This window comes from Haliaeetus leucocephalus, unplaced genomic scaffold, assembly GCF_000737465.1.
Source record: "Haliaeetus leucocephalus isolate CR32 unplaced genomic scaffold, Haliaeetus_leucocephalus-4.0 Scaffold2, whole genome shotgun sequence".
Lineage (NCBI taxonomy): Eukaryota > Metazoa > Chordata > Aves > Accipitriformes > Accipitridae > Haliaeetus > Haliaeetus leucocephalus.
In genome coordinates, this window is record NW_010972438.1 from 17086781 (window position 1) to 17114680 (window position 27900).

At 54.5% G+C, this 27900-nt stretch overlaps 2 protein-coding genes across 3 annotated transcripts in view; one reads left to right on the plus strand and one right to left on the minus strand.

The window, feature by feature from the left end:
- The first annotated feature begins 365 nt into the window (after positions 1 to 365).
- Positions 366 to 13939, plus strand: BAP1 (BRCA1 associated protein-1 (ubiquitin carboxy-terminal hydrolase)). Of its 2 annotated transcripts, none has more exons than XM_010572976.1 (17): positions 366 to 1128; positions 3579 to 3608; positions 3709 to 3763; positions 4501 to 4633; positions 5026 to 5145; positions 5633 to 5694; positions 5778 to 5920; positions 6801 to 6879; positions 7638 to 7761; positions 8088 to 8205; positions 8597 to 8784; positions 9133 to 9266; positions 9883 to 10355; positions 10481 to 10641; positions 11361 to 11453; positions 11997 to 12069; positions 12387 to 13939. In XM_010572976.1, exons 1-17 carry the CDS (start codon positions 858 to 860, stop codon positions 12518 to 12520), a joined length of 2391 nt encoding a protein of 796 aa, XP_010571278.1. In that variant the 5' UTR covers positions 366 to 857; the 3' UTR covers positions 12521 to 13939. The 2 variants fall into 2 exon arrangements, with proteins under 2 accessions (XP_010571278.1, XP_010571287.1); XM_010572985.1 differs by having other exon boundaries at positions 367 to 1128; positions 10481 to 10587.
- A 368-nt stretch (positions 13940 to 14307) lies between these two features.
- DNAH1 (dynein, axonemal, heavy chain 1) overlaps positions 14308 to 27900 on the minus strand; it is a 72912-nt gene continuing 59319 nt past the window's right edge. The window contains exons 56-79 of the mRNA XM_010573806.1: positions 27356 to 27547; positions 26747 to 26914; positions 25922 to 26113; positions 25398 to 25529; positions 25028 to 25153; positions 24398 to 24517; positions 23411 to 23560; positions 22833 to 22993; positions 22499 to 22724; positions 22219 to 22414; positions 21416 to 21567; positions 20712 to 20912; positions 20144 to 20284; positions 19565 to 19723; positions 18988 to 19119; positions 18641 to 18811; positions 18022 to 18201; positions 17757 to 17933; positions 16829 to 16999; positions 16504 to 16634; positions 15970 to 16114; positions 15496 to 15702; positions 14834 to 15068; positions 14308 to 14429 (exon numbers count right to left, since the gene is read on the minus strand). Coding sequence (XP_010572108.1) covers positions 14308 to 14429; positions 14834 to 15068; positions 15496 to 15702; positions 15970 to 16114; positions 16504 to 16634; positions 16829 to 16999; positions 17757 to 17933; positions 18022 to 18201; positions 18641 to 18811; positions 18988 to 19119; positions 19565 to 19723; positions 20144 to 20284; positions 20712 to 20912; positions 21416 to 21567; positions 22219 to 22414; positions 22499 to 22724; positions 22833 to 22993; positions 23411 to 23560; positions 24398 to 24517; positions 25028 to 25153; positions 25398 to 25529; positions 25922 to 26113; positions 26747 to 26914; positions 27356 to 27547 — 3987 coding nt within the window. The remainder of the gene's footprint in view (positions 14430 to 14833; positions 15069 to 15495; positions 15703 to 15969; positions 16115 to 16503; positions 16635 to 16828; positions 17000 to 17756; positions 17934 to 18021; positions 18202 to 18640; positions 18812 to 18987; positions 19120 to 19564; positions 19724 to 20143; positions 20285 to 20711; positions 20913 to 21415; positions 21568 to 22218; positions 22415 to 22498; positions 22725 to 22832; positions 22994 to 23410; positions 23561 to 24397; positions 24518 to 25027; positions 25154 to 25397; positions 25530 to 25921; positions 26114 to 26746; positions 26915 to 27355; positions 27548 to 27900) is intronic.

Genomic DNA, 27900 nt, shown 5'->3' on the forward strand with positions numbered 1-27900 from the left:
GGCGAAGGGTCAGAAGGGCAGGCGAGGGTGTTAGGGGTGTGTGGGGCAGCGGTAGTGTGGGTCCTGGGGGGAAGGGGGGCTGTGCAGGGTTGCTGTGTATGGGACGTAGCCCGTGGGGGGGGTTAGGGAGAGGTTATGGGGCAGACAGAAAAGGGGATGTCAGGAGGCCGGTCATAGGAGTGCAGGGTGAGGGCAGGGATGGGATGAACAGGGCTGCGGGAGCATTGTGAAGGCTCAGAGTGGGGCCTGGGCTCTGGTAGCTCTTGTACACGGGGTCTGAGGTGCCCCAGACACCTCTGTGTGTGTGTGTGATCTGATAAACCCAGGGGTCTCTGTGGAACACATCTGAAATGCCACAAGGGTGTAGCATGAAGCATTCCTGTTGTTTGCAAATACACCCTGAAACAGTGCTGAAATACAGGGAGAGGCGTGCATATGGGGTGCCCCTTGCTACAGAAACAGCTCTGGCGATTGCCCCAGAGCTTCACGGGCACTTGAGGACAACTTGTGTCACTCAGGAGCATGTGAGGGTGGCATCTCCGTCCTGTGCTTGTCAGTTACTGTCATCGCTTTGCAGCTGAGCGGGTGGATCAAACCCCCTCCCCCACGTGGCCCAGGAAAGGTGCTGAAAAGCCTGGTATGGCACCTGAGCAGCTGGGAACAGGACAGTCACGGGCGTCCCCTTCCCGCTATGTTGGAGAAGGCGGTTTCTGTGGTGGAGTTTGTTGTGTGGGTGAAGATTTGAGCGCCAAAGCTGGCGTCGGCTGGGGCATTGGCTGAGCGTTGTTTTAATGTCTCTGAGTTGCTGTAGTGCAATGTGGGGTTGTCCTCTGGGAGGCTGAGAGCTGGTCTTTAGTATGTGGTGGTGTATTTTTAAGCTGTGGGTGAGGAAATTGGACCCCTGGCATTATACTCGTCTTGCTGCGCTCAGTGAAGGATTCTGTCTCCCAGTCACCCCAGGTTTTGCTGCTCTTTATCCTCTTTTTACTGGTACTCGGGAATTGCCAAAATCGTTTCCATCCTCCCTCTTCTTCTTCACCATGACAATGCCAAAGACGGGACGTGGTTTGGATTTTCACACCTGGGAGGGAAGGTTATTTGCTTGGAAGGTAATCTGTCTGGGCAGAGGTGGGCTCTCAGCACACCGCAGCTGTGCTCCTTTGGATGTGTGGAGATTCGAATGCAGAGGTGGGAGCTGGAAAAACAGTTAGGAATGACCCGTGCACTGCTCTCAGCCTTCAGCACACCCCATAAACTGCCCGGCCCTCACCACGGGGCTTGGGACTGAAAGCTCTTGGTGCTTTACTGGTCAGGAAGGGTCAGTAGATCCAGATTTGGGCTGTCTCTCACAGTTGCTGGGCAGAGAGGGGAGCATTGGGAACCTCCAGGCTGCTGGTGTAGTGTTGCATGTGCTTGTGGACACCAGAATGTTTCCTCCAGCTGACCCAAATAATTTGGAATGGGGGTTTCAGGTGTTCCAGGATTGATCACAGCAGCAGGACTATGCCTTTTGTGGATGCTGAGGTAATATGAAATACTGAAATGAATCGGAGAAAAACCGTGGTTGGAAGGGACCCCTGGAAGTCTTTGGCCCAAAGCAGAGCTAACTTCAAAGGTAGTTCAGGTTGCTTGTGGCCATGTCCAGTTGAATTTCAATATGTTCAAGAAGGAGATTTCTGAGCCCCAGTCCCAGGGCTGACCATGCTGGCAACGAAGAATTGTTTTTTTTCCGGATGTGTAGTCAGAATTTCTCTTGCTGCAGCTTGTTCCTGTCACTTCTTGTCTTTTCATGGTGTGCTCAGAGAAGTTTGGCTTCATCCTCTCTCACTCCCTGGCGATGTTGATCAGATGGGAGGAAAACATGCGACGGCTGACTTCCCATCTTCTTTGGTGCAGTCCTGCTGGTCTGACTCACAGTCCTGAAGAGCTGCTGCGGAGATGTGGGATGCTCCAGGCTCAGTCACAGCAAGCTTGGGAGTCCTGCTTGGTCTTCTCTTTCTGGTGGTACCTGTGGGAGCAACACTGCTTTCAGCATTTATAGTTGTTTGTGTTTGCAAGGCCTTGCTCTGATGCAAATCTTCACTGGCTGCGAGGCAGAGCTTGTGATATGGTTCATGTCTTCTCATGTCACGTGAGTTTTGCTGTGGTCAGTAGACTGTAACTGTTGAAATTGGAGAGCAAGTGAGGCTTTTGACTTTTGCAGAAGCTTTTACAGTTGAGAGACTCTACCTGTAAACCGCTGTGACTTCCGCTTCCATAATGGACGCCATCTAAAGAGGGAACAAGAACCATGGCTGAAATGAGCATCTGAAGACCCGTATGGTCTGCAAGGACTGCTTGTCCTAAGGGGGTTGCTGTAAAGAAGGCAGGGAGGCTGCAGCGCTGCCTGAAGCCCCTGTAGATGTTGCCTGTATGACACAGCCCTCCATGGTGTCAAATATTTTGAGAAAAGCCATCTCTGTCAGAAAGGTGCCAGGGTTTGGTATAACGGCGTTGCACAGCAAGGAGGCTGTCACTGGTTCGAAGCATGTTACTTGCATAGCGTGTTTCTTCCCACTGATAATTTTGTAAGAAATACGATGTTTTCTGCTAAATTAGTGAAGACTTTTTGCTCCCAGAAGTTTCCTCCCTGTTTAGTCATTTTAACTTTGGTGTGGAAACCCCTTGGCCTCTTCCCTTCTTGACTGAGCCACTTATATCGGGTTCCTTAAATCTGTTGCTTACAGGGATGTTTGTCAGGATTGAATCCTTCTTATTGATATTCCCTGGACTTCCTCCCAGGCTTTCAGCAGCCTTTCTATGGGAGCAAAAGAAGGAGATTTATTATTCCAGTCTCGAGCTTGCTAACTCCATGTGCAGGGGGACTGCCTGAAAATTGGGCTGACTGCTACAGCATTGTAGTGGAAGCTGCTGCTCAGTCACTGATGTCTAATAATCCTTTGGTCTCTTTGCCATTGTCTATTCCTGGTTATGTCCTTCTGTAATGGGAATTTTGTAGTCACTGGAGACGGGCTCTTGGATTTGGTCCCCCAGGGGAGAGGGAGATGAAGATGAGCCTTGTGGCCCTCGGACTTCTCCACAGCCCTGTTGCTGTGAGCTGGCTTTCCCTTCACTGGCTGTCTTTCACTAACAAGAACATAAGTTACCTTCTAAAATATCCTGTGATCTATTCAGCCATGTTTCCCTCCAGTTAGAAGCATGCATGTCATTTAGGTGCTCCCTGCTGCTGTTCATGGTGGGGATTTACTGCTTGGCAGGTCATCTGCAGCGGGTCAGGATGCTGAAGGTGGGTCCAGCTTCATCTGGCTCCAACAGGAGAGGGTTGGTTCAGGTTCTCTTGAGGAAGATGATGATGAATGGGGATGGAGGGATGAAGGGAGCCAGAGCACCTCTGTAGCGAGCCAGGGCTCAACAGCTCTGCTGCTGGGGAGTCAGCATGATCCTAGTGCCGCTCTGCAGTGGTTTCTCTGGCTGCGCCTTGGCCTGGGACCACATGGGACCTTTGGGGGCTGGTGGCAGCAGGTTTCCTCTCTGCTCTCTTCAGGCAGAAGTAACCTGTTGGTTTTGTTCCTTTCCAGGTCTCTTCACACTCCTGGTTGAAGATTTTGGTGAGTGCAAGAAACCTTCCTCGGAAGTCAGTTTCGTGCTTGACATTACCTTGTGTCCTTTCTGGTAGGCTTTACACCAGCTTCTGCCCTTTGTTTGCAGGGGTCAAGGGAGTGCAGGTTGAAGAGATTTATGATCTGCAGAGCAAATGCCAAGGGTAAGTCACAGGCCTGAAAGTATGAGTTTTACTAAGCAGAATGCATCAGTGGGCCTGGGAACTCATCACCAGGCACTCAGAAGGGCCCGTGTGAGCTCTTTGGTCATGGAGGTCAGCGTTGTAAGTGATCAACCAGGGGTGCTTCATCTGGTTTGGGGCAGATGGGCAATCTCATGCCTTGAGAAAGAACTCGTGGGGCAGGTGGGGAACATAACTTCAAGAGATTCATCTCCCTTTCCCCACGGAGAGGCGCAGTGCCAACCAGCGTGCTCACAGTATGGGCTTTCTCCCTGTCTCAGTGCTTTGAAATGACTTTGAGGCTGTCTCTTTTTTAAAAGCTGTTGTCTGAACTCCTCTTGAAAACGAATACAACATGTATTAGGAGGGGTTGTTTGGTGGTCAGGCACTATTCTGCAGGTTGGTCAGTGTTCAGAGGTGAACTTCACCTCCTGCTTCTCTGTCTTGAGCATCTTAAGACCTGTCAAATCCCAAGGTTTCAAGCCTGACTGTTGTCTGAGCCCAGAGCATCAGCGCAGGAGAGTATCCTTGGTAATGTGGGGCTGGGGGGACTTGTGGCAGGGATGGTCACTTCCAGAAAGATGGGGCTGGTGGTTCTGGTTTTCCTCTCTGTCTTTTCTCTGCCTGTGGTTTGAAACAGAAGGTTTCTGGTGCTGGGCAGAGCAGCCCCACTGGTGTGGTCCATCCAAAATGATGCAGCTGCTGACTTCTCTCCGCAGCCCTGTGTATGGGTTCATCTTCCTGTTCAAGTGGATTGAGGAGCGCAGATCACGCCGGAAGGTCTCTACCCTGGTGGATGAGACGTCGGTGATCGATGATGACATCGTTAATAACATGTTCTTTGCTCACCAGGTAGGCTGGAGGCGAGGTGAAAGAGGGGGGGTTGTCTCATGTGGCACCTCAGGGAAGCAACATGGTACTGAGAGGCTGCACTGCTCTTGCTGGTCCTGAGGGCACCTTCTCTTTCCTGGGAGTCTCTGCCCTGAGCTCCGGGTTGGAGGGAGTCCAGTGAGGGCTGTGAGCCTGTCTGTGGCCTGTGCTGTGAGCAGATGCTCATGAGGGCATGGTGTGGCTCACTAAATGAGACTGACCTCCTCCCTTCCTTTGAGAGCCGAGGTCAAGTCGCTGCTCTCACAAGTGGTTCTTGCGTCAGTACTTTTCAATTGATTATTGTCACCTCTGAGGGGTTGTTGAAGGATTGCCTTGTTTCTGCTGGTTAAGATGGTCCTTGTATTCCCCTCCAGCTGATCCCCAATTCCTGTGCCACCCATGCCCTGCTGAGCGTCCTCCTGAACTGCAACAATGTCGACCTGGGCCCTACGTTGAGCCGCATGAAGGATTTCACCAAAGGATTTAGCCCTGAGGTAGGGACAGGGGTCTTGTAGGGCTGTGCACTTGTGGTGCATGTGAATCTGCCTCTCGCTCCCCTCTCAGGATGATGCTCTAATGAGCTGGCTTCTTTCCAGCCCTTCGTGGCTGCACACTGTATATCAGTATTGCTTCTTCTCTCTCATCTTCCTACTTTGCCTTGCTCAGCTCTGAGCCTTCTGTCATGTTACTCCCTATCCCAGGTGCATTCTCTAAGTCTGTGATCAAAAGTCCTCTCTCTCTTACCTTCAGACACATCTTAAAGTCTTTGTTTCTCTCTAACTGTAATTTCTGTAGCAGGAATTGTGTGTTTTTTTCATCTCGGGTTTTACCTAAAACTCAGCAGAGCAGAGGGTGTGCCTGAAAGTTGCTCTCCCAGTCCTGTGTATGGATGGAGGGAGGGAGTGGGGAGCCGGTGGGTGAAACATTTTGTCTGTCTTCTGTCACTTCTCAGTTGTTTACCTCTTTTGCTCTTCGCTGCAGAGTAAAGGCTATGCCATTGGCAACGCTCCAGAGCTCGCCAAGGCCCATAACAGCCATGCCAGGTAAGTGAGGGGGTCTCTCGCAGCTCACTTCCCCTGGAGGAGGCAGACTCTCCACTGACCTCTCGCCTCTCTTGCCCTCGCAGGCCAGAGCCACGGCACTTGCCGGAAAAACAGAATGGTATCAGCGCTGTGCGAACCATGGAGGCTTTTCATTTTGTCAGTTATGTCCCCATCAAGGGACGGCTGTTTGAGCTGGATGGGCTGAAGGTCTATCCCATTGACCATGGTAAGAGCCTGCCTGTCCCTACCTGTTGACACAGTTGAATAGACACCCTCGTATGTCCAAATGTATGTATTATTTTTCATTGCCACTAAGCGTTAGCTGATTTTTGTGGAGAATCGCTCCAATGGATCCCAGATTTGTTCTGAGTTTTGATAGCTCATTTTGGAGCCTATGCACTCGGGACTGTTTCTAGAAGGCAGTTATTTCTAAATCCATTGCATTGCTTTTTCCAGCCCTGCCATTTTCCTCCCCAGTTGCTCAGGGTCACAAGGTCCTTCTGCAGCTTTGCAATAACTCAGTATCACAAGCAGAATTTGCCTCCTCCTTACCCTCTCCTTGTGCCAAATAACCACTGTGTGTTGAGGCATAAGGTCCCAATGCAGATCCCAGCAGGCTGCTCAGGTTACTCCCTTCTCTTACAACTTGACCACTCAGTTCTGTCTTTCAGACAGTTATTTATTGCTTATTTATCACTTATTTAGACTTTGTTTCTGTCTGTCAGGCCCTTTGGCAAGGTACTCAGTTCATGTACCTGGCTTACTTAAGCATGGCACCAGTGGCAGGTGGATTCCAGCAGGAGCTGGGATTTCTTTGGATTTTGTGAGCCCAAGCCTGTGCATCACTTGTGGTCTGTGGGGTTCAAAATTCACCTTTCTGCCCTGCAGATAGCTCACGTTTTCCATTCGGAAGGCAGAGGCAGGGGGTGCCACGTATGGGCTGACAGTGTGGTCCTTCTGCCTCCTGGGCCCCTTCTTGACTTGCTACCTGGTATGTAAGGGAGCCATGAGATTGCCTGTTGTGGGGATGGCAGGATCCGTTCTGTGAGTCTGAAGCAGGAGCCTTGGCCTGCTTTGTTAAGTCCAGCTGTGTCTCGTTATCACAGGGCCGTGGGCTGACGACGAGGAATGGACGGACAAAGCCAGGAGAGTAATCATGGAGCGCATCGGCCTGGCCACTGCAGGGTAATGTCCCAGGCCATGGTGCAAGCACTGGCCCTTCGCTGTTTTTCCATGGATTATTTCTACTGTGGTCTCTGTGCGAGAAGTTGTGGAAGTGGAGGTGAAGAATGTTGCTGGGGGAGAGGTGCAGGTGCACTGCTTCCTTGCCTTCTTTTGCTTGCAATTTGCCTGCCTTCAGAGCATGCAGAGAAGCTGCACTCTGTGTGCGATGCAGAGTCCTTGCAAATGGCTGCACAGGATAAGAGTGGCCAGATTAGGTCCCTGTTAGCTCGAGTCCATAGGAGAAGGAATGGTGCTTCTGGTCCTGAGTTGGGCCTCTTGGATGCTTGGGTGTGAGGGTGACCAAGCACTGGCACAGGTTGCCCAGAGAGGTTGTGGAGTCTTCATCCTTGGAGATTCTCAAAAGACATCTGGGTGTTGTCCTAGGGAACGAGCTCTGGGTGACCCTACTGGAACAGGGGGGTTGGAGCAGGTGACCTCCACAGGTCCCTTCCCACCTCAACCAACCTGTGACTCTGTGAAGGGTGTTTTGTGTTGTGGCTGAAGCAACCTTGCTCTGCTTCTTCAGCCAGTGTGAGGTTGACTTGGTTTTGGGGGAAAAGCCTCCTGTGTGTTGGTGTTAAATGCCAGGGCTGGGGAGGCGCTGCCTGGGAAGAGCCCGCAGGAGGTGTGCAGGGCATGGCTGCCAGCCTGCTAACCGTGCTTGCTGGGGGACGGGCTTTCCACCGCCAGCTTGCTGCTGATGTCTGCTGTGCCTGCAGGGAGCCGTACCATGACATCCGCTTCAACCTGATGGCGGTGGTGCCTGATCGGAGGATGAAGTACGAGTCCAAACTGCACATCCTGAAGATGAACCGCCAGACTGTGCTGGAGGCCTTGCAGCAGGTAGGACAGCCCAAGCCCTGAAGGAGTGTGAGCCTGGGGTGGGAATAGTCTCTGTTTCCAGGGCATCTCTCTGTGCTGTGGCGCCCTGGATTTTGGGGGTTTTTTTGGCCTTGGGAAGTGTCTTCTGGGAAGAGGAGATAACCAGCCTTGCTGCTTGGCCTTTTGCTGCTCACCTGGGAGGTTATCCATGGCATTGTCAGTTGATTGTGCACGTGGGTGTTCGGCAGTTGGCTCACCCTCATGAGTTCTTCTGCAATGCTCGAATGGGAGGGATGTGGTTTGGGTCACCCCACTCCAGCACTCACTTTCTGTCATTTGCCTTCAAGCTTATCCGAGTAACTCAGCCTGAGCTGATCCAGACGCAGAAGTCTCAGGAGTCTCAGCCTCCTGAAGAGGCAAAGCCGCCCAGCAGCAAGACCGTGACTCCAGAGAGCACCCATCCAGGTAGAGCCCCGTACCAGTGGTGTTGCCAGCCAGCCAGCCTGGCATGCTGTGGGGCGAGCACAGGCTGGTGACAACAGCTGGCTGTCCTGCATCTTGAGGCAGTTTCATAGTCAGCTTCGCTTTCTTTTCTCCAAGCCCAGCTCCATGTGCGCTGTGCTGGGGTGTGGTAGATGCCTCTGTACCTGGGAGAAGTGTTGGGAATGACGCGGAGCTTGAATATAGGAGGACTTAAGCTTGGGGACACTGGCGACAGCTGGAAGTGGAATGGGAAGTGGGTGGGATGGACTGGTGGAGCTCTTCTGCTACATGTGGTGGGCAAGGGGTGGCAGAGGCCATTGAGTAAAAAGTGACGGTGCTGGTTATGAAAGGCTGTACTGTGCTTGTACGGTAGACGGCACCGACGAGCCCACCAGCCAGGGCCACCCTGCAGCCACGCAGAGCCCACCCAACAAATCCAAACCGGTGGCAAAGACGTCAGCGAGCAGTATCAACGGGGCACCTCCAGCAAACCCCAACCCCATCGTGCAGAGGTTGCCAGCCTTCCTGGATAATCACAACTACGCCAAATCCCCCATGCAGGTAGGCTGGAGCTCCAGGCCAGCCGCGTGCCTGACTCAAGCTGAGCTTTTTGCTTCCAGTCCCTCACCTCTGTGGGACTATGGCTGTCAGCCGGTGTAAGCCCTTCCCCTGCCTTGCAGCCTGCCTACCCTTGCACTAACCCAGGCTGGAAGGTGAGATGGTAAATAAAGACTGACCTGGCAAAAGAGGTTAGCATTAATATGGGTCAACTGAGGAAGCATATGGAAGAGACCCCTGTCCCCTCTCAAAAGGGGCAAGCCCTGGTGCTCGGCTGGACAGAGGAGGTGTCTGCTGGGCTCTTCCTCCTTGCCCCACTGCCAGCAGCCCATAAGCAACGGTGTTTTGCAGGAGGAGGAAGACCTTGCGGCCGGAGTGGGTCGCAGCCGAGTCCCAGTCCGGCAGCACCAGCAGTACTCGGACGATGAGGATGACTACGATGATGATGAGGAGGAGGAAGTTCGTAACACCAACTCGGCCATCAGGTGACGTCTTGAGCTGAGGGTGGGGGGCAGGGAGCTGACGTTTGTAGAACTGCCAGTGGTGACTCCCAGATCTCTTTTCTGGGCGCTGTTAGCTGTGTTAGAGCCTGCACCTGTGTGTGCAATTAGGGCTGTTCTCTTCTGCTATTTTACTGTTCACTTGCTGGATTTTGTGAAGCCCTTCTGTAGCTCTTCACAATCAACCCTGAGTTTTGGCTGCCCTGAGTATAACTGTATTGGCAGCAGGCTTTGGGGAACCTCAGCTCCCCAGTGCCGATTGCCAGGTCAGCTCCTGGTGACAGTGTTGGTGTGTTTGGACTGGTGTGAAGGTCAGGAAGGTGGGGTCACAGCGGGCTGCTTTTGGGGCTTCTGGAAGAAGAGCAGGGGTACACAGCACCCTGTGGTCCCCAGCTGCGTAGGGGTACCCGCAGCTGAGTGATTCAGTGGGGTGGGGTGCTGCCAGAGAAGCTGATGGCAGTGGGGGTGACCTAGGAATGTTTCAAGTCTTGCTTCATCCAGCAGACAGCCTGGAGTGCTGAGTGCGGAGCTGACAGCGCCTGTGCTGGGCCCCCACCTCCTTCCACCAGCTACTCACCTTCCCTGCTGTCTTCCCGGGCAGGTACAAAAGGAAAGGGCAGGTAAAGCAAGAGCACGTGGCGGGGGCTGCGGATGGCCAGCTCTCCGTCCTCCAGCCCAACACCATCAACGTCCTGGCTGAGAAGCTGAAGGAATCTCAAAAGGATCTTTCCATTCCCCTGTCCATCAAGACGAGCGGCGGGGGCGCCGCCGTGGCTGTGGTCACCCACTCCCAGCCCTCTCCCACCCCCAGCAACGAGAGCACGGACACCGCCTCTGAGATCGGCAGCGCCTTCAACTCCCCGCTGCGCTCTCCCATCCGCTCGGCCAACCCCACCCGCCCCTCCAGCCCCGTCACCTCCCACATCTCCAAGGTGCTCTTCGGCGAGGAGGATGGCCTGCTGCGTGTCGACTGCATGCGCTACAACCGGGCTGTCAGGGACCTGGGGCCCGTTATCAGCACCGGGCTGCTGCACCTCACGGAGGACGGCGTGTTCTGCCCACTGGCTGTTGCAGGTAGGTGCCTGCCAGCTTTTGGGGGGTGGCATCTTCCCTGCAGTGACGAGACGGTGTCCTTTGATTTTGGGAGTGGATACCGATCCTTTGCGATGGCTCCTAACACTTCTTTCCCCTGTGCACAGATGGGGGGAAAAGCTCCCCCCCTTCCATCAAACCCGGTGAAGAGGCCCCGGTTGCAATCAAACTGGACGAGAAGGAGGGCAGTGAGGCCAGTGACAGCAAAGAGAAGGTGGGACTTGGCAGGACCAGTGATCACCCTGGGGGGGAAAAGTATTCTCCCAAGGTGAGTTTTGTGCTGTGACAGCCCTGGGAACGTGGAGCTCCCTGTGCTCACCCAGAGACGCAGCAGCGCTGGCAGTGACCGAACCGCATGTGCACGCTGTCCCGCTCGCGTGTCGCCGCAGCCGTGCCTTGAGGCACTGGGCAGTGCAGGTTTTGTGCCTTGCGTCATCTCGGGAACATTTGCCTGGGCTGTCTCCCACGGCAGAGACGTTCGGCGTGCTGTTCTCTCCTTTGGGCCAGAGGCTGGTGGGACCCTGCACCCCCAAATCCCAGCCTGCTGGTAACTTTACTGCCTGTCTGTGCCGTCCAGCAAAAGACAGGACCAGGCTCAGGCAGCACAAGCACTTTGAGGGCTCCCTGGAGGAGAGTTTGCTAGAAACTGTTTTACTCAAAAGGGAAGTCTTCAAATCTTGTTATTGAGAAGGACCAGGCCCTGGGGTGTTTCTCAGGCATGCATGCAACGCTTCCCCCTGTCCCAGAGAACCAGGTACATGTGCCTGGGGCTGGCTGTAGTGCTGACTGATTGATCATCCTCTGACTCAGAAATTCCCTACAATGAACTTCCCCCCCTTGCCCCCCCCTCCCTGGGAAGTGTTTTTGGCTTTGATGAATCCTCCCTTTCCCAGTGCAGAGAGGAACACCCACCAGCTTGCCCCACTGGCTCCTGGGCTGCAGGGCAGGGGTCCGTCTGCTCACATTTGCTCTGCTTGATCCTGGCAGGAGCTGCTGGCACTGCTGAAGTGCGTGGAGGCAGAGATTGCGAACTACGAGGCCTGCCTGAAGGAGGAGGTGGAGAAGAGGAAGAAATTCAAGGTGTGTTTGTCGGTGGCTTGTTTGCGTTGCCAATTTAGCTCCCTGAAGGCTTCTGTCTGGGGTGTCTTTATGTCAAAGTGGAGGGAGAGTGGTTCAGTTGAGAATGGCAATGAGGAACATTCAGGGTCCCTTTCCCGTTACCGACATTCCTACGGAGCAGAGCTCCCGCCAGGACAGACAGAAGCCCCTGGGCAGCACTGACTAGCTTGAGGAGGGTGATGGAGTGCTGCAGCTGGGCCACAGCTGAGCATCAGCACTGACAGGAGGAAGGGGGGAGTCTCTGCCCCAAGGCCTGGCAGGATTCCTCCCCTGCCCACCCTTGCCTCTTCCCAGCTGCCCTTTGTGGAAAATGCTGGCATCTGAACTGGGATGGAGATAGTCCCAGTTGTGCACTGGCCTGGGAGGTGGGTTCCTTCCTGCTTTGGTCTCCTTGGCCTACGGGCTGCGCCTGGCACGCCGGTTCTTTGCCCCGTTAGCCTTGAGCTCTCCTTTCTCCCTGCCACCCATTTGTGGATTATTTGTGGATTTGTCATCTCTTTGTAGATCGATGACCAGAGGAGAACCCACAACTACGACGAGTTCATCTGTACCTTCATCTCCATGCTGGCCCAGGAAGGTGAGCTGTGCTGTGGGGCCAAGGGGACGGAGCGTGGTGTTCAGATTCAGCTGGGGGAGCCATGTGGAGCATGACAGAGCAGCCGCTGGGAGCCTGGGAAGCTCACCCTGCCCTGCTCTCTGTTTCTGCCTGGCCTGGGGCACGAGGTAGCACTCAGTCTGGGGAGCCACACGTCTCCGCTCCATGTCCTTCTGATTTTATAGTCCCAGGAGGAGCCCACTGATCGGTTTTGGGTGAGACAGGGAGGGCTGTGCTCTGGCACGGGCAATACCAGCACTCCAGCACGGGGCATGTCTGTCTGCCTCTCCCCCCTGCAGGCATGCTGGCAAGCCTCGTGGAGCAGAACATCTCTGTCCGCAGGCGGCAGGGAGTCAGTATCGGCCGTCTGCACAAGCAGAGGAAGCCAGACCGCCGGAAACGCTCCCGCCCATATAAAGCTAAGCGTCAGTAGCCTGGGAGTCAAGACTGAGAAGCAGCAGCTGGGCTTTGTGGCTTTGGGCAGTGGCACTTGGATCTATGTTACCCTTTGCCCAAGGAAGAGGGACCATGGCGACAAGCCCTCGGCTGAGGTGGAGCCTGGGGACGAAGAAATCGGGTTTTCCTCTGAGCCCGAGTTGTGAAAGGCGGGAACATGTCTTGAGGGGAGTCCCTGCAGCTGCAGCAGAAGGCAAGCTGGAGTGCCCAGCTGCCTGACTGTGCCACGGCAGTGCCCAGATACTGTGGGCCTGTGTCTCGGCGCCATGGCTGAGGACTGCAGCAGGAGGGGAAGAGCCCACCCGGCTGGTGGCGGGTCTGGCGTTGTGGGAATGCTGGTGATGCTGACGCGAGGCTGTGCTGGCCGCAGCTGGCTGGGGCTTGTGTCCTCCTGCGTCCAGGCCTTCAGATCTGCGCTTCCCCAGGACCTTCGTGTCTGTGTTTTCTATCCCTCTCCCTCCCTTCCCCAAACTTATTTTTGGTTTTGACCCACGCTTTGGCCGTTGCTGAGCGAGGTGGCTCCTGGACAGAGCCCATTCTCCTGCACCCACCCCCCACGGCACTGCCCAGTTCCCAGGATGCGTGGCCAGGCAGGTTCTGCCTTGCCCTGCCCTGGGGATGGCAATACCCCCTGCCAGCACAGCCAGGCTCCCCGGTGGGCCTTGGCAGCCCTGTTGCTGGGTGAGGATGGGTGGGCTCATCCCTGGAGCTAGGCCTTGTGCCCAGCCCTCCGTGGTGGTGCTGGGGGGTGGCGTGTGGCCCTGCTGCCATGGCTGCTCTCCTAGGGACCAGCTCTGTGGCCCTGGCAGCGCCTGTGGGTCACACAGGGTTGCTCCAGGCCCAGTCCTCAGAGAAACCCCGTGAATTATGAACAGACCGAGTTCATAGGGTGGCCTCGGTGCTGCTGGGCATGGCGCTGGGGTGGACGCTGGATGTGGAGTCACTTGGTGCCCTTGGTGAAGACTTTCAGCGTGGGGAGAGGCGAGTGGTTGCTGTAATGCTCGAGGTGGGATGGGGATGGCAGTGGCAGGCGGAAACAGTGGAGGGAGCCCAAAGCTGCTCCTCCTGCCCAGAGCTTGCTGGTGTGGACAGCAGCCTGTTTCCTACCGGAGCACATGGGCCTGGCCTGCCTCTTACCTGTCACCTCATGGTCTTCTGCCTGTTCCAGCAGAAATCTCAGAAGCCAGAGGTCAGCACCTCTCTCAGAGGTGTCCTGAGGCACAGCTGGGCCGAGGGGAGCTGCCACAGGAGAGGACTGAATTTTGCAAATGTGCAAATTTGTACAGATGTTGACTAGGGAATGAAACTGTTCTTTTGGTATTTGTGAAGGGAAGAAAATCCTGTCTCTTGCTGTGTCTAATATCAAGTGCTGTAAATAATGGATCTGTCTGAAGGAATAAAGCTATCCTGTAACAGCCAGCCAAGGGAGAGGTGTCTAAGGGAAGGGAGAGGGGTGGGCACGTGTGTGGCTGGGGGCACTGAGTGCCTGCTCTGGGCCACATTGTCCCCACTGGCAGTTCTCCTGTGGTGCTAGAAACTTGAGGTAATTGTGGGGATTGGAACAACACTAGGTGAATGTGATGCTTGGGGAGTTGAGCTCAATTTATTGACACAGCTCAGAGGGCAGGAGAAGGTGAGCAGCTGCTGGCAGTCAGTGCTTAGCTCCTGCTGCCTGCGTGTGCTGCCTGCCTCTGTGCAGGATGGCAGAAGCCCTGGCTCAGGCCCTCAGCTGGGATGGTTTCCTGGGCTGGGTGGGTTTTCTGGCTAGAAGTCCAGGGCACAGATCAAGGCCGTGCCCCGTTTGATCCAGTGCTTCTGTGGCTTGTCCGTAGGGATCTCCACAGCAATCACGTAGTTGGTGGAGTGCCCGGTTGTTGACAGTGTGCCTGTAATGGGGGAAGCAAGGGCAAGAGGGTTGTACTGCAGCCCTGGCTGCTGCACACTGACTGGGGAGTCCCGTATAAAGTGACTCCATATGAGATCCCCTGTCCCATCCCCATGCTAGGTGACAGGCTGAGCAGGGCTGGAGGAAACAGGCTTGTGTATTTTTGGGTATGGGCTTGAGCAGAGGCTGGCCAGAGGCACTGCTGCATAGCCAGGGTGCCTGGCTGCTCTATCTCCATGACCACAGCAGGAAAAATCTTTTTCTCCCTGGATGGTCTCAGCCAACAGTGCCTTGCACCCTGCCAGTGTGTGGCAGGAGGAACTCCTGCAGCCCCTCCTGGGCTGCCTTTCCTAGCTACTCCTACAATCTCCCTTGCTTCTGGAGATCTGTCTTTAGGGCACCTACCTGCGCGAGTAAGAGTCTTATAGATTGGGCACAGGTAGTTGCCAGTGGCTGGAGGCTTGCGGTTGGGGACAGGAAGCAGCCAGATGACGGCCATCTCTGTGTAAAGCTCCTTAGGATGTGACTCTGCTAGCTGAAATGCAGTGGGGTCCCAGCGGGCACCTTCGAGGAACAAGCCGTGGATGTAGCAGCCTTCGTCGGGATGGCGAGTGAGCTCGCTCACTGACTCCTTCATTACCTGCAGAGGAAAGCGGGCCCAGGGCCCTGATCAAGGTGTGTCCCTGGAGGCTCAGCCCCAAGGACCCCCTTAAGCTGCTCTTAGTTAAGTCGGCGCTGGCAAAGGGGAGCCTGCCTCAGCCCTCAGATGGGCTGGGCTGGGTTTTCTGCCATCTTGCAGCATGAGGCTGTGGGGCAGCCTGTGGAGGGGATGTGAGCAGGTCTGGAGAGGCAGAGAAGCCTTTGCTTGCCCTGTGGAAGTGTCTGGCAGTGTTGGTGGGTATATCTGAGCACAAAGGGGATGATGGGGTCCATGGGCAGCTCTGCAGCTAGTGGCTTCACCTCCTGGGCAGGTCAGGGCTAGAACTGCGGCCTTTGTTGCCTTCTAGCAGCAGATTAAAAAAAAAAAAAATCCAGAAAAATGCAGAGCCTCTGGCTGACTTACTGACCTTGAAGCTAAATGAGATGGTGTCGATGGAGATGACAGACTTCCTGGCGAAGTTCTGCAGTGTTCCAGTGAGGAAGGCCTGGGGGAAGAAGAACCCGCTGATCCAGAACACGGAGGGGATCCCGTGGCTGATCCATTTCTGGAGGAATTCAATTCGCTGCACCAAGTCATTCACCCAGGATGCCAAGGGCTTCAGCGATGGGTAGGCCTGTAGGGCACCCACAGAGAAAGGTGTTGAACGCAATTAAGGACACCCTAGACCTTGTGCTCCAGCTGCTGACACCTGCCCAGCGCCCAGGGATTCATCCAGCCCTGGGCTGGGAACAACTGTGAGCTGCACTAGGCAGGAGAGATCTCCATGCCAGGGAAGCAAGGGCCAGCAACATGTGAGAGAACCCAGTCCACTTGTGGTTAATGACCCATTCCCTGGTTTGGGTGAGCTCCTGCGGGCAGCTGGGGTGGCTGGGGCACATACCTTGGCATTCCACATCACGGGGACAGTGTTGTTGTACAAGCTGCTGGCCATCAGCTCCAGCTGAGATGACATGACGACCAAGCCCTTGAGAGCTTTCAGCAAATCCTTCAGTGTCTGAGCAATCACCTCCAGGAGCCTGTTGTACCTATGGAGACAGAGTAGAGGGAGCAGAGCGACTCTGTGCAGTGGTTTATCACCCATGTCTGCCCAGGTTGGGTATGGATCTCTGTACAAGTGAAGCTCTTCCATGTAATCCCTAGCCCCATTCCTCTTTAACGGGGTCTCATAGCTGCCCCCCCAGCTCTGAATTGCTGACAGTAGCAGATGGAGAAACTGATCAGTCCCCACAGGATGGGGATCAGCTGAGGGTCCTGACTGGGACAACACAGTTGTTAGTGTGCCTGCCAATCCCGCTGCCATGCTCAGCAATGAGGTTCCTCAAAGGTGAGTGGGAGGAGGGGTCCCCACATCTCTGCTGTTCCCCAAGGGACCAGCCGGTTGCTGGCCCAGGATGTGATCCCACAAGGGTTTTACCTGATCACCTCCTGTACCAGCACTGTGTTCATGGACTCTTCGTAGAGCAGCGGGTATTTGTGGATCACCTCCTGCAGGTTCATGAGGGCAGGCAGCTTTGCCAGGATGTCCTGGGAGGTCTCCTCCACGAGCTGGAAGGAAGGCAGCAAGTGGGTGAGCATCCTCCTGGCCACGGCTGCCAAGAAGGGGGAGAGCTAACGCCTGGATGGCAGTGCCATTGCTGGCACCCAGCAGGCAGGGTGGCACCTGCTGAGAGCTGGTGTTTATGCTCGCTGCCTGTACCAGGCACTGGCTGCCAGAGCACCGATGGGATGAGGGCACCCACCTCTTCCCTGCTGTGGCCTCCCAGCGTGAAGGTCTTGGGTTGCAGCTGCGTAATGGCTCCCAGCAGAGCAAAAGTCTCATTCTGAGCGAAGGTGATGTTGGCATTGTCGTGTAAACCAAAGAGCTCTGGGCTATCATTGAGCGGCAGGCTCTTGATGTACTGCAGGTAGCCCTGGAGAGGAATCCACACAGGCTGTGAGGCCAAGAGCATAGGGATAAACCTGTGGTGCGCCTTCAGGCTGCTATGGGCCTGAAAGAAATGACTAAGCCAGGGTTGCTGGATAAGCTAAACCCAGCAGATCACAGACTCAGTTGGGACACATTCCTTGCCTTGGTGTTTGACATTCATTCATCTGACTTTTACACAGCTCTTTGTCCCCGTCACAGCCAGAAAATGCAACTCGCAGCTTTGACTTAGGGACAGCTTATGTGTGCCCAGAGCAATGCTTGCTGACGCAGGACTCTGGCTGATGGGGTGGCAGCTCCTCTGAGCCAGGTTTGGTGGCTGAGTGGAGGGCATGGCCATGTTTTGTGGTCTGGCTGGGGAGTTAAATTGCACTTGTATAGAAGCAAAAACACATGCTATGTGAGAATGGGCAGCTTGGCAGTGAGCTTCCTGCTGTGTCTCCTGCAGAGCTCCTCAGGTACTTAGGTATGTGATATCAAAATGATCCAGAGTACAAATGCTTTCAGCTGGGGAACTCTGGTGATAGCTGCTACCACATCCTGTGTGCAGCGACAAGATTTTCCTCCTGTTGCTTGAAACAGATGCAGCTTCCTGAAAGGAGCTGAAGATCCCCCAGTTCTTACAAACTTACATTCCCCCAGGGAACTGGAAAAGCAGTGGGTTTCAGGGAGGAGTAGATCCCCTTTGCACTATGATGATTCCCCTGGATCTATAAGCTGCAATTTGTTACTTGAGTACTTACATTGAGGTCAGAAGAGGTACTGATCTGCTTGTAGATCCCCGATTCAGAATAGGCAAATTCAGGAATTAAAACCTCAGGCTTGTAGAAATCTTCCAAAATACTCATGATGCAGCGCCTGTCCCAGTCATCAGTCACACGGCCGCCATAGTTGATCTCCCCAGCTGTGTACTTCAGAACCTGTGAGAGACCCCACCACGGCTTTCTGACCTGCATGTGCATCATGAGCCTGTTCCCTCCACGGTGGGGGGGCAGCTCACACACTTACCTTGTATGGGATGTTGGTGTATTCGCTCAAGAACATCTGTAGCTGACTGACACAGATGCGGAGGTCTCCATCCGTGAACTCATAGGGGATGTTGAACCCTAGAGGCCCAAACTTTCTCCTCTCCAGCATGTTCCCATGGAAGAAGCAAAGTGAGAGCAACAAGGATTTAAACTCTGCAACCTGTGGGCAGGGGAGCAGGGAGAAGAGGTGCTTAGGTTGGGAGGAGTCATTCTTGGATGGGGTCGCTTCCTGCTGGGACCTGGCAGAGGAGCTGTGCCAATTCAGCAGTGCCAGCTAGAGCCTGGAGAGGTGGAAACCTCAGTCAGGCTGTTGTGCTGGGGAAGGCTGTGGCCCACTCCCTGGCTTAAAGAGAGCTGTAGGTGTCTTATGCCAGGCCTCTGCAATCCTGTTGCTTCTGTTTCTCAAAGTGAAACTTCCAATTGGCTCATCACAGAGTAGATGTGGCTCATGAGAAATACCACCAGCCCTTCTCTAGCATGCGAGAGGTCTAGTGGAGAGGAAGACCTATGCCTGGAGAGGAGCAACATCCAGGTGGAGAGCATACATTGGAGCAGGCACGGGCTGGGGACAGCAAACCAAAGCACAACCTGGGTCTTACCTTGGGGCAAGAATTCAAGAAGTCATCACTGAAACTAATGTAGGACTTGAGCAGGTTAGCCTTGACCCCACGGGGGGGCTCAATGGTCATCTTGGAGCCATTCTGGAGGATGGACACAGGGAAGTCGTTGCTTGGTAGACTGGTGAGCCAGAGGCGAAAGTCCTGGTGCACCTGGAAATCCAGAAGGCAACAAGTGCTCAGAGGGTGCAGGCACAGCCTTTGCAGCTGCTCCTGCACTGACCCTCTGGTTTTATGGGGAACCTGTGGATGAGATCAAACTAGATCTGGGCTCCAGCCTCCTGTCTGTTATCCTCAGAGTGGGCAGGCTGCTCAGTAAAACAGCTCACCTTGCTGGGGTCAATGCCTTCGACGAGTCTCTCCAGTGAAGGCATCCAGCTGGGGGCCAGGTGGCAGTTCTGGAAGAAGACCCAGTTGCCCTGCTCCATGGCACTGTGCATCATGGCTTCAGCACGGGGGCCCTGAGGAGGCAGATGAGAAGAGCTCAGAGACCCTGGTCCATCGCAGGTTGTGCCCTGCTGAGCTGGACGGGGAGACAGCTGCTGGGTGGAAGGACCGCTTTCCAGAGCCACAGCCTGGCTTCATCCCCATGGCTCAGCTGGATCTTTGCTGTCTGATGGCACAGCAAAGGCCCTTTTACAGCTTTTACAAACCTGTGTGGGAGGATGGAGGGAATGGAAGAACTGGGGATGGATTTGGAAAATTAGAGGGTAGTATAGGGGGAACCGCTGCAGCCTCCCCCACTGAACTGGCTCCTCCAGCTAGCAGAAGGTTGGTGAGTAAAGGCCCTGGGGAAGGAGGGTGTTTTCACTGTGCTGCAAGGGTGTTTGACTTACTTGGAGCTAGGTGAGATCACTGGGAGTGCCAGCAGGACAGTGTTGCCCCAGCTGGGCACTGGCAGCTTACCTGGCCTTGGCCCAAAGAAATGGCAGAGAGCTTTTGGGAGAACTTCATTTCTTCAGCAAACTTGTAGAGATCAGCAGCAGGGTCAGTGCCTGGGGACAGCACGAACACCAGCGGGGTGGTGGCAGTGGACTCCCTGAAGACGACCGAGAGGTCAGTGGTCTGCAATACAGAAAGTTGGTCAGAGCGGAGAACCTCCTCACCCTGCCTGGCCTCCAGCTCCTCTCCAAGGCACTGGTGTGCTCTTGGGTGCCGAGGCCAGAAACATGTTCAATAAGGGCCTAGTGCAGCTCTCCACCAGCAGCATTAGGATCAGGGCAGTAACCACTTTCCTATTTGTCAAACTCTTCTCTCGTATGCCTGGACTATCTGCCTCCTCCCAGTGTGGTTTAACTGGTGGACATTAGGCAGGATATCCCTCATCTAAAACATAAGTGTTTATCCAGCTGTGAGAACTCTGTGGCTGCAGAGAGGCGCAAGCACCCTCACTGCAATTGGGACATGCTGACAGCCCGCTTACAGCAAGCTCAAGGCATCCTGCTCCACTCCTGCCCCCCGCAGTGCTTCCTTTTGGCTGGTTACCTGTGGTTCAATGAAGTGCCAGTCCAGGTTCAGCACCACAAAATCCTGCATGGCGTTGGTGATCTTATCTCCCCGCAGACACCGCAGAACCAGCAGCTTCTGGAAGGCGTCAAGCTCAGCTTCCCACTTCCCAGGCAGGGGCTCTCTGCAAAGCAATTAGGTGCATTCTGGGGGGGGGGGATGTGCCAGACCCTGCAGCTCCCCAGGAAGGACCCAAGTTGCCTGCAGACAGCCACTGGGGTTTCAGATGGGACAAGGACCTTCCAGTCACTTGGCTGAGGTCGTTGTCTGTAGCTTTGAAACTATCAGCAGGCAAGCCAGAGCTGCTTCCACTGGGCAAGTGTCAGATACCGCCGGGCTAAAATATTGTGTGGCTCTGCCTTGGGCAAGCAACATGTATAGGCAAGGGCCACCCTTGAGGAGACAAGGTAATGCCTCATCCTCTCCCTTGTGTGGCACTGCACTGGGAGCAGAGCTGGCACTGTGGCTGTATCAGCTCCTCATGCTCTCCCAGGGATGCCATCACCTGCCGGGTGAAGCATAGCTAAGCTTACAAAGCAGGGGGCACCTGCCTGTGAGGCTCAGGGCTGTCAAAAATGGCCCTGAACGCTACAAGGTTGGCTGCAAAATCATTGGCAAAGCCGGAGAAGTTCTTCAGGCTGCTCAAGGCCAGGATGTCTCCCCATGCTCTTTCATATAGCCAGGCCGGAGCTGGGTTCTCCCTCTTCTCCTTTATGGTCCCTCCTGACAGCAGGTACCGCCACTCGTCCTGGAAACAGGATAGGATGTGGTCAGGGATTATAGCCTGCCTACTTGCCTGGGCCTGAGGCATGTGGCTTTGTGCCATATCCAACTAAAATCCTGTTGTAACTTTCTGGCTGCCCCTCCTGCCAGGTGTGTGTGTTGAGGAGTAAGTGAACTGGAGAGTCTGGTGAGATCAACGTCACTGTTCAGCTGCCACTGGCTTTTCTCTGTCTTCTAATCCCTGCCTGCTCCCTCCAAACTTGCTAACCTTTGCAGCAGTCTGGCAGCAAACCGGCAAAAGCTGCAGGTGATTCAGCCTAGGCAGCTCTGCATATAGACACAGGGAAAGGTCTGAGATCCGAATGAAGAGAGAGGCCCCAGGTCTGCCCACCAGCCTGCCAAGCCTGCCCTCAGTCCAAGGGAACAAGGCTCTTTTTCCGCCCCAGGACGCTATTCTAAGGGGCTGAACAGGCTGGGTTTGAGTTGCCCTGATGGGATCCCATCAAAGGACCAAGGTGACTTGCTCACCATATCAATCTGCCCGTCATTCATCAGAATCCGGACGCAAACCAGGAAGGCAAACATGAGCTTATGCTTCTCAAAGAGGCTACGGCACACATTGCTGTAGAGACTGAAGGTGATGTAGTTGTTAATGTTCACGATCCGGTCCTTCAGGGTGTCTGCAAAAAGGCAACAACCAGACAAAGATGGTGGGTGCTATGGGTGACGTGGAAGGTGCTCTCCAGGTCAGCTGTCGGTTGCTGGTCACTGGGGCACACCTGTACCCTGCCCAGGAAGAACAGACACTGCTCTCAAATACAGACTTGGCACAGAAGCGCCTGTGAAAGCACAAGGCTGTGAGACTCTGCACACAGAAGAAAACACTGCCCCAGCACTGGAAGGGAGTCCACGCTGCGCCATGGCACCCTCCATGGGCCTAGCCACCACCATCCTGGCTAACGTGCATTTCTGGGTGGGGAAAGCTGCCCCCAGCCTGGCCGCAGCAGCCAGGACCTGTGCGTGGAGGTGGCCCTGTGACAAGCAGAGCCACACCATTACCAGGATGGTGCGTACCTTGCCTGTGCCCTGCATTAACATCCCTCCCGCCTGGTCAGACAGGGCAGCAGAGAAATAGTGGGGAAAAGAACGCAGGGCAGGCTGTGACCACATCTTCACTTGCTGTGTGGAAACAACTAGGGGCAGCTCTGGACCATGCTGAGAGCCAATGCAAGTGGCCATGTTTGCCTTGACTCTGCAAGTGTCCTAGCTGCTGCTAGACCAGGAATGTGGAGTGAGGAAGAGGATAGGAGGGGGTTGTTCTGGGCAGGCACCTGCTCTCTCGGAGTTACTGATCCCCATTAGGAAGATGTTGAGGAACCACTCAAGTGAGTACTGGTACATGGGATCCACATTGGACAGGTCTGAGACACAGAAGTAGAGGATCTGCGAGCGGACAGCCACGGGCACATACTGCAGGCGGGTGATGTTGATGTCCTTTGCTGTCTGCTCTGCCACCATTACCTTGGCCTGGAGGACAGAAGAGACGTCATGGTTAGTGCAGTGCTGGCAGGAGATGCACAGCTGCAGGGGGAGAGCACCTCCACCTCTGACCTGAATCTCTCCAGCCTTGAGCTTGGATGCCTCCAGCACTTTGATGAGCTCCAAGTCATCTACAGGGTTTCCTTCGGAAGTGCTGAGCCGATACAGGATCTGGTCTTCTATCTCCTTCAGCTCCTGATGCATCCTGGCATTGCTAACAATTAGCTGGTTTCTAGCTTCTTCTAAGTCAGGCCGCTCCGCAGCCACCACTTCTCCCAGCAGTTGGTCTTCCAAGCCACTACAACAAAAGCCACGGCGGTGAGGGTGGGGGCAACAGGCCCAAGGTTTTGAGGACTGCAAAGAATGAGGCTGAGCAGCATAGGCAGCTAATGGGGTAAGCAGATACCTGGGTGAGAGAGTGAAGTTGATGAGGGTGAGCTTTGTGGAGACCTCAGGGCTGTAGTGAGGGTTGGGCAGGTTGGTGGTGATGTACATCTTGAAACCCTCATGGTAGGGGATCACCGTATCCCCCAGCTTCAGCACGGTGTTGCCTTGCTGTTTGTAGGTCTGTACCAGACAGGGACAAATACAGGAAGGCTGGGACAGCTACCTCTTGTGAGGGAAGGCATCCTGCTGTGCCCTGGGCTCTGCAGCAGGGAGAGAGTCTGAAGGGTCTCTGGACAGAGCAGCTTCAAGCCACCTGGCAGACCTGAAGGCCTGAACCTGAATAGAGCAGCTGTATTCCATGGCCCTGCTTCCCAGGCAAAGACACCTGCTGGCAGGAGACCAGGGTGTGCAGGATGCTGCCAACATGTTGGAGCCCTGGCCAAGACATACAAGCACACAACAGGCAGTATCCATGTGAGTGCTGCCTGCCCAGAGAGACCTACAAATCCACCACATCCCACTGCACCCTGGCCAGATTCCCCCTTACACCCCAGCCAGGTACCCACTGCCCCTCTTTGCCAAGGGGAGACATGGGACCTGTTTCAGCAGGACAGGCTCGAGAGCCGGATCCAGCTCCTCGCCGACATTCTCCAGCAGGAAGGGCTTCCCGAAGGTAATGGCATTTTCTAGACTGCAGAGGAAGTCCCGGTCGCTCAGCTTGGCCACCTCCAGGCTGTTCACCTTCTCCTGAAAGGCAGGGGAGGGCAGGGTCCCTGCGGTGTCCTGCCCACCTTCACGTCCAGCTCTGGTGCACGGTACACCTCTCACTGGGCTGATTTAGCTCCCCAGAGCAGCAGAAATGGTATCTTTTCTTGCTCAGCTAGTTTTTGGCTATTTTGGCAAGTTTAGTCTGTGTCACCAGGCACTAGAGACAGCCCAATGAGGCAGCAGGAAAGCGGGGGGGGAGATGGGGAGAACCTCCTTCAAAGAACCATACCCCTGCAGAGCCCCACACTGGTAACTCAGAGCTTGTTTACCTGCAAAGTGAGAGCAGGTGGGTGGGAAAAGCCCTTGGGGAGCAAAACAGGAGCAGCTGCCTGAGCCTCTCACCTGACCCTTCAAAAGGGCAGTGGGTGCCTCTCTAGAAGAAGAGAAGAGGTGGTGGTCTGTGTTCCCAGCACTCTGGCAGTAGGGACTGTGCTTGCAGGTAATGCTACCCTGATCCCTTCTGTCTTAGGGACCCTAAATGCTGTTATGGGACATACTAGTGTTGTTCTGTGTGTTTTAGGGTGCAGTGAAGGCTGTAAGAGCCTTAGAATGCTAGTGGAGAGCCAGAGTGCGAATCTCATGCCTCACTTGCTTACAGCAGGGCCCCTCCTGCCCTGTGCTGATTTCCCCAAGCAGGGAAATCCACCCGGGATGAATACAGATGTGGAATCTGTCTGGTGCTGGGGAGGCTGGACTGGGACAGTGTGGGGTCTTGCAGCTCTGGAGTCTAAAGCCTGAGGCTGCTCTGCACAGGTCCTAACAGAAAGCGACTTCCCCTATCCTGGCAGACCTGGCTTTCCTCCCCACAACTCTTACCAGATTCTTGATCCACTTGTTTGCTTGTCCTTGGGGATCTATGTAGTGAGTCCAGCGCTGGGAGAATTGTGTTATTACCCCATTCTCCACAGACAGGGTGTCGTTGGGTAAACCGGCAATCTAATTGGGTAGAAAAAGCTGTTGGGAATACCTACTAGTGCAACACTGCTGGCCAGAGAGAAGCCCTTGCTGCCCTGGCCCCTGTGTGGTCCCAGTGTGGTAGATAAGGGATGGTGGTGAGGGTACCTCTAACAGCAGCTAAGCCTAAAGCTGCAGCTCTACCTGAAGCAGCTGAGCCATGAGACAGAGCTGTGCTGGCACAGTTAGGCTTGGGCAGGCTATGGCCAGGGCTTTGCTCTAAGCCTGTGGTTTGTAAAGGGGAAGCCTTACAGGTTAAGGCTGATGCCCTCAGAGTTGCTGCTGCCCTGGATGCTGCCAGGTATTCTCCTGTTCATTGTGCAAGGAGCCCCAGCAGCAATTCCAGCTCTGCAGTGTTCAGGTGCTTGGTTGTTATTGAGCTGTTTGGTTTGGGGGTCTTTCCTTTGGTAGAGGTGATCCTAGCGAGCTGAGTGTTTTAGCCTTTGCCTGAAGCACCTTCAGCCTGAAGTGTTGGGTTTTTCTCCAACTTGCCTGCCAGGAGTGGATTTCCATGGGGTCTCCAAGGGTGCTGATCAGGTTTGGCTCCTTGGTGTGAGGAATGTTGTTTTCTGACAGCTGCCTCAGCCACTCCTTGCACAGTCCTGTGCGGTAGTGTCCCTGCCACGAGAAGAACAATCATAGCCTTTCTTTTAGTTGCAGCTAGTCTGCTGTGAGCATCTAAACCATCCTGTTTCCATTGAAATGGGATCCTGTGCCACCTCTGGCACAGAGAGTGATCCAGGAGGGATCTTGCACCCTTTTGCCCTAGTCCTTTCTCCCAGCAGATCTAGCCAGCAACAGCAAGAGGCCAGGAAAGCAGAGCAGTTAACCAAGCCCCTCGCAGGGAGCGTTGCACACTTACTGTAAAAGGGCCTAGGTAGGCCACAAAGCCAGCTGCAACCAGCATGTCTCCAGTGATGTTGTTGATCTTGTAATCCAGGTTCTCTACAGTGTCCTGCCAGCGCACCTTTTCATCAGCCAGGCTGTTTATGAGCTGTGGAATAAGTTGCACATATGAGAGCTGCTGTGTGGTCCAACCTTGTGTCCTGGACCTGCTGCTCTCTGGATAATGCTCCAGGTGACTTTGACCAGAGATTGCAGGGTGGCCTCTGCCATATCCTGAATTCTGTCCCCAGATTTGAGCACTTAATCCTGGGATTACTGGGCTGCTCTCAGCTGTCCTGGCTAAAGAAGCTGTGCACAGGAGGACAACATTTTCACACCAGTGCCTGGCTAGCTTAGCTTCCCCAGTCCTGTTGTGCTGCTGAGATCTGGCCAGGCAGCTTCAACCTGGGATTGTCCTGAGTTGCAGGCACACAGATGTCCTCCTTGACCTGAAATCAGGTTGTTTCATCCAAGCAGGCAGAACCCAGCTCTGTCCCTTACCGAATCAGCACGGCCCAGTCTCTGCTGACACTGCTCACACTTCATCTCCAACTCCTCCTTCTTGGCTATGCATATCTTGTGCTTGGCTTGCAGCATGGCAATGCCACCTTCGACCTCCCTCAGGCGTTCCTTAGCTTCCTCAAGGACCTGCTGAGTGGCACGCAGGTCCTCTTCTGCTTCCCGCCAGGCTTGCTGCAGAGATGCACAAGAAAACAGTGGGTATGTTGAGCATATGGCCAGGCTCTTCCCCAAAAAGCTAGAGACCTTGGAACAAGAGTTGGTTTACCATAAAAGCAGTAGCTGATACTGAGATCCTTCCCTGTATGACAAAGGTTGACCTGCCTAACTCCAGGGGGATGTTCTGCAAGCTCAGGAATAAATGTAGGGGTGAGGAAGGCATTTCTGCATAGCTCCAAAAAGCCAAGAGCCTGTGCCAGCTTACACAAGCTCAGGATGTGGCCCACTAGTGAACAGGAGGAAAGGTTCCTCTGCTTGCCTCAAAATAACAATAAAGAAGTAGCTAGGCTCAGAGAGGATTGAGGCTGAAACACTAGTGAGATGTGGGAATGGTTCTGTAAGTACAGTTTCTGCTGAGCCAGGAACTCTGTACTAAGAACAAGGTACCACTTCTGTCCCAGCATTTTCTAGGCTGATTTCTTCTACTTTATTACATTATGGGTTTTGAGGCTTTGGCTCTGCTAAGGCTTGGTCTGAACATCATGTCCTGACCTGGAGAACATGGTGATTCTCAGCATATTCTGCAGAAGGGGGCTGCTAGTACTGTTTCCCTAACACCTAGAGCAACTGGGTCACGCTGCCTCTTACCCGCTTGGGCTCCACGATCTTGGCCACAAAGTGGTACTTGTGCATGGCACGCACCCACTGGCAGATGGAGGTGCAAGCTTTGGAGACCTTGGCGATGGCAGCTGGCTGAAACTCCTCACTGTCAATGTAGGGCTGGATGGCCCTGATCACAGTGTCTGCAATGTTGTCCTGCAAGGAATGGTGGGAGAGAAAGGAGATCGGTGATAAGGGTGCTGGAGATCTGACTGAGGGTCTCAAAGGGCTTCACCCAGTGGCTGCAGGGTGGGTAAGGCATTGTGCTGGAGCAAGAGGAATCAAATTGCTGTGTTTTGAGGCCTGGGAGGTATGGCTGTGGGATTGGGTAAATCGTTTCCCAAATCGCTTCCATCCAGCTCTTCCACATGGAAGGAGCAGAAGGACAGAAGGGCAAGACTTGTGCATCTGGGTCCCATTGCCCAAGGCAATGAAGTGCAGCCAGCTAACACAATGACTTCCAGGCCAAATATGCCCTCAACCTCTGTGCGCTGAGGGGTGTTGCCCACAGAGAGCTTTAAGCTTCATTGCTGTGAGAAGGATCTCTGTGAGGCAATACCTGATCCCTGGTCACAGCCTCCCTCTGCCACCACTTACCTTATCATACTTAAACAGGCTGTCCAGGAACTTCCCTGGGTCCTGGAGAAGGCCCCTGCCTGGCTCCCAGTAGTCATCCACCTTAGAGCCTAGCTTTTCTCCTGCCACCCTTTTGGGCTTGATTCCTTTCATAATGCAGACAGCTTCAATCACCATCTTCACACCGAGGGGAGGCCGCTGCATTGCTCGTACCTTCAAAACCCAAATGGAGACAGCGGGTTGGCCTGGTTCTTGGTGAGGTGGGGTGCTCATCCCTCAGCTGGCCCAGTGGAGACTGGGACCAGTGGCAGGACATTTAGAGGATGCAGTGCACATGCAGAAAGGACAGAGGTATTTGAAGGGAAAGCTGGTTATCTGAAAGGGCACGGAGCAAACTATGAGCTGAAAAAGCCTGCCCTGGTGCTCTGACAGGCTGAAGATGTCTTAGCAAAGGAGCTAGACCCGTATGGCCCTGGGGAGGAGGCTGTATGGAAATGGGGCATGGGCAGGCTTTCTCCCTTGCTCTGTGGGCTCTCATTTGCCTTGTACCTCACTGTAGCAATGCT

Excerpts from the sequence above, each read along its gene's own strand:
- BAP1 (XM_010572976.1), top strand. The coding sequence starts at position 858 with ATGTGGTGGTGTATTTTTAAGCTGTGGGTGAGGAAATTGGACCCCTGG. Across the intron at positions 8,206-8,596 it reads TCCAGAGAGCACCCATCCAG|ACGGCACCGACGAGCCCACC; the intron begins GTAGAGCCCCGT and ends CTTGTACGGTAG. Across the intron at positions 10,642-11,360 it reads GGGAAAAGTATTCTCCCAAG|GAGCTGCTGGCACTGCTGAA; the intron begins GTGAGTTTTGTG and ends TGATCCTGGCAG.